General features: G+C 42.1%; 2 protein-coding genes across 2 annotated transcripts in view; both read left to right on the forward strand.

The window, feature by feature from the left end:
- The window catches only part of mrpl12 (mitochondrial ribosomal protein L12), a 1,547-nt gene extending 316 nt beyond the window's left edge, over positions 1–1,231 (forward strand). The window contains exons 2-5 of the mRNA XM_031572832.2: positions 5–64; positions 153–221; positions 318–455; positions 767–1,231. Coding sequence (XP_031428692.1) covers positions 5–64; positions 153–221; positions 318–455; positions 767–883 — 384 coding nt within the window. The 3' untranslated portion in view covers positions 884–1,231. The remainder of the gene's footprint in view (positions 1–4; positions 65–152; positions 222–317; positions 456–766) is intronic.
- A 1,808-nt stretch (positions 1,232–3,039) lies between these two features.
- Positions 3,040–12,704, forward strand: LOC105910959 (mitochondrial dicarboxylate carrier). The gene is made up of 11 exons (XM_012839726.3): positions 3,040–3,783; positions 8,197–8,316; positions 9,665–9,779; positions 10,156–10,204; positions 10,461–10,502; positions 10,623–10,666; positions 10,897–10,967; positions 11,068–11,160; positions 11,522–11,599; positions 11,729–11,785; positions 12,407–12,704. Exons 1-11 carry the CDS (start codon positions 3,694–3,696, stop codon positions 12,512–12,514), a joined length of 867 nt encoding a protein of 288 aa, XP_012695180.1. The 5' UTR covers positions 3,040–3,693; the 3' UTR covers positions 12,515–12,704.
- Positions 12,705–14,187: the final 1,483 nt, after the last annotated feature.

Consider the following 14,187-nt stretch of genomic DNA (forward strand, 5'->3'; position numbering starts at 1 on the left):
GCTTGTCCATGACATCGCCAGCCTCACCTTACTTGAGGTTTCAGACCTGAACGACTTACTAAAGGTACAGTTAGAGGGAAAATTAAAGGATCTTCTCAGAGAGAATGAGACGGAGAGAGAGATAATTCACATTGTCTGTTAATCTCTTCTAGAAAACCTTAAATATTCAAGATGTTGGAATGATGCCTATGGGCGCAATGGCAGCGGCACCTGCAGCACAGGTATTTTTGTTTCATTTATATGTTGTATACATTCAGATCATACTAGTCTACAATGCAAGAATGCTAACGTATTTATGTGTGAACTTGTGTCCTTAGGCAGTAGAAGAGGAGATACTCCCAGTCAAGAAAGAGAAAACTCATTTCACTGTAAAACTGACAGCAATCAACGCAGCCGAGAAAGTCAAATTGATCAAAGAAGTCAAGAGCTGTATGCAAGGCCTGAATCTTGTTCAGGTACAATTGCTTGCATGTGTCCATTTGTATTCCTCTGGCCTCCCATTTGTCTAGAAAATATACTGATTGAATAGCCAGTGCAGCATATATTACAACCTTGACTCTGCCATGATTTTCATTAATTACTTTATTCATTATTTTATCATTATTATATTGCTCATTCAGCAGATATCTGTATGTACTTGAAATTACGTGACTAGCATGGTCAACTTCAAATCACCAGAGTCATTAGTCCTGAAAAGAGCTTCAGGTATAACTTGTAGATGTGTTGAATTGTTGTGCCTGTTTTTAACCGTCATTTCCTTTCTTAGGCCAAGAAACTAGTTGAGTCTCTGCCTCAGGAGATCCGTGCAAACGTTTCCAAAGAAGAGGCAGAGAAACTGAAGGCAGCCCTGGAGGCCGCTGGTGGCACTGTGGAGTTGGAGTAGACCTGTCCGTTCTTCATCCTCTTCGTCCGTCTCTCTTTTTTTATATATAACAACGAAAGGAATTTAAGGAAAAGAACTGCCTTTAAACATTGCCACTTGGCCCACGGGTGACTGGAAGGGGTGGCCGAGCTCACAGACTGAACTGAAACAGGCTTCGATCCTGCAAACACTCGCTACCCCGTTGCCTGCTTGTCTGTATGTCTCTCGCAGCCACTGAGAGTTACTGGTGTGATGGCCCTGTGCAGTGCCTCTGTGTCTGTCTGTGTGCCTGCCAGGAAACAGGGCTAGCTCTCGGCACAGGGGACATGGTTGACATTTCCTAAGGTGAAATAAACATGACATACTGTAGATTGTGTCTGAGTATGTAAGGCTACAGAAACTCTTACGAGACAGTGACATTGCCATTTCACCAGAACAGAAAATTCCCAATATTAAAAGCGATCAAAATACTTAATTGTCCATGTGAGCGGAGCAATTATATTGTTGCTATTTACGACTATTTATAGTGAACTAGAACAAATTGGTTCTCAAGAGGATTGGCATAATGGCTAAAATAGATTCAGATATAAGCTGTAAGAGTTTTTGGGAGTAGTTCGGTCTATTTTGAATATGAAGTAATTTTACTCCATAAGGAGGTTTTTTAGAGGAACTTATAAACTAACAAGGAACAAGACCATGGAAAACATTGGACACAAACGTAAAAAAATAGGTGTGAGTCTAAAGACTTGGGGATGCTGTCCATGGGGGTCAGTGACATGTTAACTTGTGAGGGTTACCTACTAGCTCTTTAAGAAGTTAATTCAATCTAATTTACTGATGTAGAGCCATCAACAATTAACATTGTGTCAAGATGCATAGAGAAACTCCACAGGTGACATTGAAAAACTTTTAACCGGAACAAGCCTTGAGGTAAGTGGGTCAGTAGGACTTGACCCAGTGTGTCCCTTAAAGTTCAACGTTGATGTACATCTGCCTCATACCTAGGCACAGGCAAAAGGATTTGTCTCAACACTGGCAAGGTAACGGTTGTCTTGAGAGAGTGTTCATTTTCTGTCTGGCAGCATATGCTGCTCTGATTCAGCACGACTTGCCATTCAATCTACTCCATTCATAATGACTGGCTTACTCCTGTTCTGTGGGCACTGACTTCTTCATTAAAATGTTATTGATGACTTAAGTTATTACAGAGATACTTGAACTTGTTGAGGGATTTATGAATAGCCTCGAATGACAGTTGGCCTATATGTACCCATGTTCAGAGCAGTGGTTCCCAAAGTCTGGGGTGGCAAAGTTACACCAAGGGTTCGCGGGATGAGGATAGAAAAACGGAACGTGAAGCCCAATCAACAACTGGTCAAATTAGGTATGGCAGTGCTCTTACAGCATAGTGGCCTATCACTAACCTATTTGGGGATGAGTGTATAACTTACTTTTTACTTATATATTACGTTCAGGACCTTCCTTTTAGCGTAGATGTTATAAGGAATAGCTTTACCAGATTATTAATACAACGGACACGCGCCTTACATGATCCGAAGATCCAAAGAATAGAACGATACATAGTGAATCGTAAAACCGTATTTGATCCGGTCAGATTTGATTAGTTTTAAACAAAATATCTTGTCAAATAAAATATTTAATTGATAATATATTTAGCTTGAACTGCTTGATTAAATTAAATAGAAAATGTTTAATAAATTACTTAATAGAAACAAAGAAAACCCATGTTTCTACATTTGAACAGCTAACATTTTCAATTTAATGTAATCAGTAAGTTTAACGTTTAATAAAAAAAAAACTAAAACAGATTTCCATCTGAGTAACAGCTGATGGGCATCTTTTTCATCGTCAAAGGGTGGCCTGACAAAAGTTTTGGAACCTCTGGAAGGAGCATAAATACGTGAGCAGGTTTTTTTTGTATCTCAAAAGCAAGGACTAATGTGAAAGACGTTCAAGTGCATTTTAACAGTTCAATAATGGGTCAATACAACATAACAAGATCGACATATCAAGCAGTGACTGGATCTATTTTTATGTCAGTCACGTACACGTCCACTCAGGATCCAGCTGCCCCCCACTCTTGGCAAAACAGCACATGCCAAGGAAGACTCCTACAACTTGACCACATAGTGTTCTGTATTATACTTCGTTGACCTTAGTGCGGAATTTACAGAACATATATATTTTATTAAATGAACGATGCATGGATTTAACAAAAGCATGACTGGGAACGAACGAACTTGTTAAATATCTGAAGGGTCTTTACATACAAGTATTGGTGTTGTTTTCCAGTGGAAAGAAAGAGCTCTCTCTTGTCAGCAGTAGGCAGGCAAACTAATGCAACAGCTGAGCTCGAAACACTCCTTGAGCATGTGCTAACGTCCAACTAAAGACGGCGAAGTGGAAGCAACAGTTCGACCCATGTGTGGCAGCGTGGAGCCAAATTACACACATGTTTGGAAATAAGCCTTATCGAGCTCTCTTTGCCGCCTTAAACTCCTAGTGTAGTCAGGTAGAGTATGGGGTTGAAGAAAGAGGTTAGACCGACAGACAGGAGTGTTTCGTCATGTGATTGTATTGTGTTCCTAGGTTAAACTTCTAACCCGTCTCACAGGCAACTGAAGTTAATGTGCCTGTGTCTCGACACCCCTGACTTATCAACCATCACCCTCGATGCGTTTTAACTGCGGGCCATTCATTGTTTGGAGGGAATTTACTGGCAATTCATCAGTAGAAATAACGACCGTTAACTGCCACGGAAGAAAGACATTTTTACTGTTAATTGTTATCGAAGGACTATTTTTCACAATATGCCAGAGCAGCGGATTTCACGTTGGTATTTTGGGGGAATTGCCTCTTGTGGAGCTGCTTGCTGCACGCACCCACTGGATCTAATCAAGGTAATGTTACAAACTTACAAATGAGGGCTTTATCAACATAGGCCTGTGACGATTTAATCAACAGGGCTTCGCCTTTGCGTATCACACAAGCCATGTTACCGACATGGAGTGTTTTGCATTGTAGTGTCCAGAAACTCACTGTTATTTTAACGTCTGATTCCCAACATGGTGCCCAATAGATAGTGAAGGAGTGGACGTTTCGATCACAGCTAGAGGGACTCTCACGCACGCCATGGGGGCAGTATTATAGGCCGCATGTGCCACCCAGAATAGAATAGAAAACTCACCTTAATATCCTGTAGCAAGTAGGCCTACGACAGAGGCCCAAGCAGCAGGGCTTCCCAGTTGAACTATCCAGCAAATGTATTTATTAATCCAATGAAGAAAGAGTAAAGCCCAAATGTTATGTCCCTGGTTGCTACTGAAACTTTTTTAATACAGCTTGCTGATTTTATAACATGAAGTGACAGTTCACATTCTACACAGAATCTGCTCTGGGGCTTTCACTAAAACAAATTTGAAATATCAGAAAACAGTAAACCTACCTTACATTCATAGATGATGTCATTACGTTTCCAGCATTACATGTAGGTAAGTGGTGGTTGTGTATTTGCTCAGGCCATCATTAAAGGTTATACAGTGGTGCTAGAAAGTTTGTGACCCCTTTAGAATTTTCTGTATATCTGCATACATCTAAAATGTGATCATATCTTCATCTATATGTCTAAAAACTTGATAAAGTGAAACACAGAAAACATTCTTATTTTATAATTCATTTATTGAGCAAAACATTCCAACAACATTAAATGCCTTGTCAGAAAAAGTATGTGAACCCTTGCTGTCAGTACCTGGTGTGACCTCGTGAGCAACAATAACCTCAACCAAACGTTTTCTGTAACTGTTCATCAGTCCCATCGGCTTGGAGGAATTTTGGCCCATTCTTCCTTACAAAACTGCTTCAACTCATGGATATTGGTGGGCTTCCGTGCATGAACTGATCTCTTTAGGTCTTTCCACAACATTTCTATAGGATTAAGGTCTGGACTTTGACTCGGCCATTCCAAAACATTACATTTCTTCTTCAACCATTTTTTGGTAGACTTGCTTGTGTGTTTAGGGTTGTTGTCTTGCTGCATGACCAATCTTCTGTTGAGTTTCAGTTCACAAACGGATACCCTGATATTCTCCTGTAGTATTTGCTGGTACAATCCAGAATTCATAGTTCCGTCAATGATGGCATAGCAGTCCTGGTCCCGAGCTAGCAAAGCAGCCCCAAACCATGATACTGCCACAACCGTGCTTCATGGTTGGGATGAGGTTCTTATGTTGGAATGCAGTGTTTATTTTTCGCCAAACATAACGGTTATCATTTAAACTAAAAAGTTACATTTTGGACTTTATCCGTCCATTCTTCCAATAGCCTTCGGGCTCATCCACATGGTCTTTAGCAAACTTTAGAAAGGCAGCAATGTTCTTCTTGGAGAGTAGTGGCTTCCTCTTTGCTATCCTGCCATGCACACCAGACTTGTTCAGTGTTAGCCTGACGGTGGACTCATTAACACTGACATTAGCAAACACAAAGGAGGCCTGTAGATCCTAAAATGTTACCCTGCGGTTCTTTGTGACCTCCTGGAATATTATAAGTCTTGCTCTTGGAGTGATTTCGCTGGATGACCACTCCTGGGGAGAGTAACAATGGTGCGGGATTTCCTCCATTTGTAGATTATCTGCCTGACAGTGGATTGGTGGAGCCCAAACTGTTTAGAGCCTGTAGGGCAGGGGTGGCGAACCTGCGGCTCGCGAGCCGCATGCGGCTCTTTGCTGGCTGACGTGCGGCTCGGCTCCAGCTCGAGTGCTCACTGACTTTGCTCTTGGTGTACAGAATTTTCATATTGTAAAATAAACATCTAAAATGCATATGCATATATTTGGCAATATAGACAAAAAGCTGTCTGATTTGAATGTGGTATTTATTCAGGTATATTTTGTCATCACGCGATCTTGAGAGATGTCTTTAAGTAACGTTAATGTTCCAAACATGAAACATTCTAATGTGTGCACCCAGTCTCAGAGAGTTACTAGTCAGACTAGCAGTAGCTACTGACAGAATGCCATGGATCCAGTAAAGCGTAAAGCTAAACGAAAATATGAAGATGAACATCGGACGTTTTTTGCCTGAATGGGAGGAATTATTTGCGGAGCGAAATGGAAAACCCCTATGCTTAATATGCTAGACGTCACTGTCGCATTTTAAAGCCTCAAACTTGGAGCGCCATCTCTCCACACACCATGCTAACATAGCCCAGGAGTTCCTAAAGGCACAGAGCTGTGCAAGCATAAGGTAAATACTTTGAAACGTCAGTCAGAGAAACAGACTCAGCTTTTTCGGAAATTCACGAAGTACTCTGAAACGGTCACGCTGGCATCGTATCAGGTGTCATGGAATATTGCTCGAGCAAAAAAGTAATATAGTGAGGGAGAGTTTGTGAAGTCTTGTGTACGTGATGTCGTTGCTATCCTCAACCCTGAAAATGACGGATCATAGCGGTCTGTGTCAGACCTGCAGCTGTCAGGCACGAAAATTGAACAGAGGATATCTGACATTAACAACATAATTGAGACACAGTTATGTACAGATCTTGAGAAGTGATCCCTGGAGTAGCCCCCACAAAAGTTTCCTTAGCCCCACCGAAAAATATATATGAAGTTTTAAATAGTAAAAGAAACGAAATGGTTAAATCACGAGTTAATTATAGATGTCGTGGCTCTCTTTTATCATGCCGGTTCATTGATCCTGTGGGTATGCTACCCTACTCAGTAGCTTCGCCAGCTATAGCTAGTGAACTCTAGCCTACAACATTAACCTACTCACTTGAGCTGCAAATCCCTACCATCCTACAGTATAATTAGCACCTATCTCAGCAGCTGTCTTCAATATGTTTATTTTTGTGCCATATTTTAAATCAAAATTTGTTAATTTCTCTTCCTAAAACCCACGAGAGGACACTATTTAAAAGGTTATTTTCAAAAAATTCTTATGGGGGAGCATGCCCCCAGACCCCCCTAGTTTTGCTGGGTCATAGGGAAAATAATAGGTTTTATGTAGGGGCTTTTCCCCCCCAAAAGTGGGAACCTAGATTCGTGTGGCCCTTCGAAATGGTGTTGGGTTTTCTTGTGGCTCTTTGAGCTGGACTGGTTAGCCACCCCTGCTGTAGGGCATCGATAACTTGTTTTCTGCGTTCGCTAGGCATCTGCTTTGATCAAGCCATGACAGACTTCCACAAAGCTGTGTGGTGAAGACTAGACTTTGATAGTGAAGACGCAGATTTATGTTTTTTCAATAGGCAGGCACCACTTCACTCACACCTGATTGTCATCCCATTGATTGAAACACCTGAGTCCAATTACCCCTTCAAATCAATTGACTATAGTAGGTTCCGTCGGAATGCGTTGATCCAACGGATGGCGGAGGAGGAGTCTGGCGCATGGGGTTGTGTTGATACCAGAGACATTATAGTGAGATTGACAGGTCAACAAACCAATCACGCCACTAGCAAGCTGTTTACCTTGTGAGTAGTAGCATGCTAACATTAGATAGGTGACACCTCGCAAATCCTATCAGACATATTTTTCAGTTACAATAAAGGGGGTTTTACATTGTACAGTGTCTATTTCTCTGTAACTTTTAAAAAATCTCAGCCAAAAAAGTCAAACAAACAACTTTTAGGTACAAATACGACCATCTACGGAGTTTGGTCCGCCATCTTTTTTTTTTAAGCTTCCCGCTCTTCAGACGTGAGCATAAACGCAATCTGATTGGCTAGCGCCTGTGCTGTCAGTTATGCATGAAAGGCAATTTGATTGGCTGACGCATGCATTGCCTCTCGAAATGTTGAACATCTTTCAACTATTGCCGCAAGCAACGCATGAAACGCAACGCAACGGAACCCAACGGAGCCACAATTCAGTTCGGCAAAGGTTGACGTCACTGAATGGTGATGCGTCAACCTTGCCGGATCAACGCATTCCGACGGAACCGTGTGAATGCTCTGTTATTTTTTCCAACAAAGCATTTTTTTGTGTTTTCTGTTGAACTGGGTCCAGTTTATCAGGTTTTAGGACATAGATGAAGATGTGATCACATTTTAGATCACATTTATGCAGACACAGAAAATTCACAAATTTTCTAGCACCACTGTAACCTAACGGGTTGCTTCAAAACAACGTTGCTATCTCACTTACATGTCTTTGGTCCTCCCTCAAATGTTTGAAAAGTAGGTGTTTAAACACTATGACGGTAATTGTTTTATTTTTTCATACAAAACAAAAATTGTCATTGAAGGCCTTACCATAAAACCTTCAGTCTGCCACTGGTGTGTATTAGAAGTCTCCCCACTCTGTGTGTCGCTGCAGGTGCTCCTGCAAACCCAGCAGGAGGTGAAGACCAGGATGGTGGGCATGGCTGTTCATGTCGTACGCAGTGATGGGGTGCTGGCTCTCTACAGCGGCCTCAGTGCTGCGGTCTGCAGACAGGTCTGTTGTACTCTCTCTCTCTCACACACACAGGCACACACACACACACAGACACACACACACATCCACACACACACACACACACACACACACACACACACACACACACACACACACACACACACGTACACACACATTCTCTACAGCGGCCTCAGTGCTTCGGTCTGCAGACATGTCTGTTGTACTCTCTCTCTCTCACACACACACACACACACACACACACACACACACATCCACACACACATTCTCTAAAGCGGCCTCAGTGCTTCGGTCTGCAGACAGGTCTGTTGTACTCTCTCTCACACACACACACACACACACACACACACACACATCCACACACACATTCTCTACAGCGGCCTCAGTGCTTCGGTCTGCAGACATGTCTGTTGTACTCTCTCTCTCTCTCACACACACACACACACACACACACACACACACACACACATCCACACACACATTCTCTACAGCGGCCTCAGTGCTTCGGTCTGCAGACATGTCTGTTGTACTCTCTCTCTCTCACACACACACACACATTCTCTACAGCGGCTTCGGTCTGCAGACAGGTCTGTTGTTTTTTCTCTCACACATAAATGCAGGCATACACACAGACACAGACTGTTAGGTGAAAATTCACTCAAGTTACCTTAGGACTCCGGAGTTGCATATACGTATAATTATTAAACAACAACAAGCTTGTTGGGCTCACCCACGTCCCGGCAGGCCAGAGGGAGACACGGGCCCTGTCTCAGAGAGAGAGGGAGCCCGTGCTCAACGAGAGAGAAGCAATATTTAACACATCACACAAGGTTTATATAGATAGAAGTTTAGCGTTCTCTGGCGCCAAAACAATTTGTCAGCAGGGATAACCACGTGGTGGGTCTCTGACGTCCGAGGTAAAACTATGCTTCCTGCAATGTAAAGATGTACACAAGGTCGAAATAAGCACCGTTTGACCCTTATCACCTCTGGTCCAAACATGCTCTTGCACATATGCAGACTAAGTGGCACCTAATAATCTAAGGTACACACACACACACACAGAAACACATGTCCCTGCTTATATAAGCACATGATTCATACAAGGTAATTATTAATACAAGGCACTTGATTAATATATTCTTAAATCATTAAAACTGTTTCGAAAATAGACACAGACACAGACACAGACACAGACACAGACACAGACACAGACACAGACACAGACACAGACACAGACACAGACACAGACACAGACACAGACACAGACACAGACACAGACACAGACACAGACACAGACACAGACACTCACTAAATTCACAAAACAAGAGTGAGTTGTGTAATGAGTTGTACTGTCTGCCTTGACCAGCTCACCTACTCCATGACGCGCTTTGCTATCTACGAGACCGTACGAGACATGATGGGCAGCGGGACTAACAGACCCATGCCCTTCTACCAGAAGGTTCTACTGGCTGCTTTCGGAGGTATGATGGACCTGGAGTGAGCTCCAGAGTGGAGTACATGCCTACAAAACAAACCATGTTCTGATTTTCACTGGTCAAGCCAACCAGCCGAAGAAGAGCACAGTGTGAAATTACTTACATAGCATCTACATTTGGACTGAACTGGGCCGGAACAGAATAGCCTACTGGGAGCCTCTACAGACAGTAATAACATTTAAAAAAGTCACCACATTCTGCTTGTGTGGAACAAAACAAAGACAGAGGAGGTCAAGAAGGAGAGTCTAGGTGAAATTGGACCACAGCTGCCCGCTGTCACTTTGGTTTTGTGGATTTCTGATTATGTCAGTAATGCCCACCATTCTTTGACTCTCTTCGTCTCTGTCTGTGTCCTCCATAGGGCTAGTAGGGGGTTTCGTTGGCACACCTGCAGACATGGTTAATGTAAGGTAAGTTGATGTAATAGGCATGTTGTTTTTCAGGCAGGTTTTACTCAGGAAAATGAAATTGGGGAAAAAATATCTGGCTAGATGTCAATGTCACTTTCTGAATATCAACATGGCACACAATTGTTAATATCACATTCAAGAACAAGCTCTGGACATTTCAAAACATCTTTGCCAATAGTCTTTGATTGACTTTCTTAAAGAAGTGCCTGTGTATGGACCAATTTAAATAATTCATTTCCATTGCTGAATGTCACAGGATGCAAAATGATGTCAAACTGCCATCAGAGCTCAGGAGAAAGTAAGTGTTGAAATTACTTTGGATAAGCTGTCCTGTTATGAAATGTCTTGTACTGTAAATATTGTATTATTCTAAGAAATAAAAAAAGAAACATGTTTGTTAAATTGGTTTATTCTCCAGTTATGCCCATGCACTGGATGGCCTTTTCCGAGTCTGGAGAGAAGGTAAGATTGAATAGTAAAAATTTGCAAACTTCCAGGGCTTTTTAGAATTTAGTCTGGTGTGGAAGTTAGCTGGGAAAGAATCCAAATGTACTCGGCTGCTAACTTCAAGCATTGTTCAGTTTCAAACATCCCAATACCATTAGCTGGTCTGCTGGTGTTTTGATGCTACTACAACTTTGTTCAAACTCGGTCTTCTTCTACTTGTAAATGTATTTCTTTTCCTCTCTCAGAGGGGATGAGGAAGCTGTTCTCAGGGGCCACCATGGCATCCAGTAGGGGTGCTCTTGTCACAGTTGGTCAGGTGAAGACACACACTGTTTACCGTGAGCACATCAAGGCTGATTTTTATTCATTTTAAGTAGGGGTTTGTTTCACTGTTGTCTCTGTTTTGGTCTGTGCAGCTCTCGTGTTATGACCAGGCCAAACAGCTGGTTGTTGGCACAGGAGTGATGACCGACAACATTGTCACCCACTTCTTGGCCAGCCTTATAGCAGTAAGTCAGCAGGCCTCCATCTATATAGACTATGTGTAACCTAATTTAAAAGTGCCTAAAATGAAAGTGAGGGTATAGGAAAATGGAGAGTAACTACGGCCTCGGGTGTAAGCACTTGGGTGTACCTTTCCCGGAAGGATGACCTCATCACTTGTGAACTATAGACAAGGTGATTTTAGGTCATTATAGGCCCCAGTTCATGTGTTATTTAATCACGAACCTGTAAAACCATCTGTAAACACACGCATGATTTGCTTTAAAAAAATTCACGTCTAGAAAATAAATGGCTTAAATTATGTGTCAGTAACTTAATATTCATTGTTAAATAAATCATGTTCTTGAATTACTTTTTTTTCTGCAGGGAGGCTGTGCTACTATTCTCTGCCAGCCTCTGGATGTACTGAAGACCAGGCTGATGAACTCAAAAGGGGAATATGGGGTGGGTGTGTGAATCATTTAGTATGTATGTGCTCACTGCATCCATTTTATAAAGACAATCATGTGCTGATCCTTTCTGTAATGTAAATGATTTTCAAGTGCTGTGTGATACAGTGTATTTATCTCTCAGGGGGTGGTCCACTGTCTGCTGGATACTGCGAAACTGGGACCCAAGGCTTTTTACAAGGTGTTGTCTCTATATCAGTGGTTCCCAAAGTGTGGAGTGGGCCCCCCAGGGCGTGCGTGAAGTTACTGCAAGGGGGGTGTAGTTTGAGGGTGAAAATCTATAACAAGAACCTTAAACAACCAACCACAGGTCAAATGAAGAATTTACAGTGTGACTAACCTATTTGGGACTATATGTTCAGAACCTTCTGTTTAGTCTATATGTTATAAGGGATAGCTAGCCTAATTATTAATACAATGGATATGTGCCTTACATGAACCGATCCAAAACGGTATTTGATCCATCCAGATTTGATCTGTTTTAAACAATCGCTCTGGTCAAATAAAATGGAAAAAAAAGTTAAACTGATCAAATAATTAAGTTTACACCGATTGATGAAATGAAATTGAAAATGTTTAACTATTCAACTGTAGAAACAATGTTAGAGAAAAGCTATGCAACAGCTGATGGGATTCTGATTATTATTATTATTATTGTATATTTATCGTTGCACTACTGTCAAAGGGGAGCCTGCCATTAAAAGTTTGGGAACCACTGCTCTACAGTGTTACCACTTTTCTGTTCATCTGTTTTGTATTTCATTGCGGTCTGCCGAGGATTAACTGTGATTCCTCTGCTCAGGGTCTGGTTCCTGCTGGAATCCGCCTGATCCCTCAGACTGTGCTCACTTTCATGTTCCTGGAGCAGCTGCGCGCACACTTTGGGATCAGGGTCATCCCCTCAACGTGAGACTTCACCCTCATCCTGAACACTGTGTCCACTTGGGGTTCAGGTGGACCAGCAAGATGGCTATTTTCAGGGATGAAAGATCCTGCCCCGTTGAAGTCCAGCCAGCACTCATAAATGAACATAGCCAAGCCTTATGCCAAGGCTGCCCATATATAGTCATGGAGAAAAATATTGACACCCCTGCACTTCTGTCAGATAATGCACCACTTCTCCCAGAAAATTGTTGCAATTACAAATGCTTTGGTATTCACATGTTTATTTATTTTGTTTGTGTTGGAACAACACAAAAAAAGCAGAGAAAAAAGGCCAAATCTGATATATTTCCACACAGAACTCCAAAAATCGACTGGACAAAATGATTGGCACCCTCAACTTAATATTTGGTAGCACACCCTTTGGAAAAAATAACTGAACTCAATCGCATCCTGTAACCATGAATGAGTGTCTTACACCTCTCTACTAGAATTTTAGACCACTCTTCTTTTGCCAACAGCTCCAGGTCTCTCACATTTGAAGGATGCCTTCTCCCATTGAGATCGCGCCACAGGTGCTCTACGGGATTTAGATCTGGACTCATCTCGGCCACTTCAGAACTCTCCAGCGCTTTGTCTTAAACCATTTCTGGGTGCTTTTTGAAGTGTGCTTTGGGTCATTGTCCTGCTGGAAGACCCATGACCTCTGACGGAGACCCAGCTTTCTGACACTGGACCCTACATTGTGCCCCAAAATTCTTTGGTAGTCTTCAGATTTCATGATGCCATGCACACAGTCAAGGCATTGGGTTCCAGAAGCAGCAAAGCAACCCCAAAACATCTGTGAACCTCCACCATGTTTGATGTAGGGACTGTGTTCTTTTCTTTGAAGGCCTCAAAAAGCTCTACTTTGGTCTCATCTGGCCACAGGACGTTCTCCCAGAATGATTTTGGCCTCCCCAGGTAAGTTTTTGGCAAACTCCAGTCTGGCTTTTTTATGTCTCTGTGTCAGCAGTGGGGTCCTCCTGGGTCTCCTACCATAGCGTCCCATTTCATTCAGATGGCGACGGATAGTGCGAGCTGACACTGTTGTACCCTGTGTCTTCAGGTCAGCTTGACTTTGTTTGGAAGTTGTTCTAGGTTTTTTATCCACCATTCGAACAATCCTTTGTTGCAATCTTTCATCAATTTTTCTCTGCCTTCCACGTCCAGGGAGGTTAGCGACAATGCCATGGGCTGTTAACTTATTGACGACATTGCACACAGTGGACACAGGACCATTAAGATCTCTGGAGATGGACTTGTAGGCTTGAGATTCTTTATTTTCTCCATGCTTAGTGTTGTAAACACAGACATACAACACAAATATTGAATCAACTTTTCTCCATTTGAACTGGTTGCAAGTGTGATTTCTATATTGCCAGCACAATATATAGAGGTTAAATACGAATCAAAGGAGCAGTACATGCTTGAAATACAATTATTTCTTACAATTTTGAAAAGATGGCAATCATTTTTTCCAGTCCATTTTAGGAGTTCTGTGTGATAATATATCAGATTTGGCTTTTCTTCTCTGCTTTTTTGTGTTGTTCCAATGCAAATAATAGAAATCAACATGTGAATACCAAAGCATTTGTAATTACAACAATTTTCTGGGAGAAGTGGTGCATTATCTGACAGGAGTGCAGGGGTGCTAATATG

This window comes from Clupea harengus, chromosome 1 (assembly GCF_900700415.2).
Source record: "Clupea harengus chromosome 1, Ch_v2.0.2, whole genome shotgun sequence".
In the NCBI taxonomy this organism is placed as follows: Eukaryota; Metazoa; Chordata; class Actinopteri; order Clupeiformes; family Clupeidae; genus Clupea; species Clupea harengus.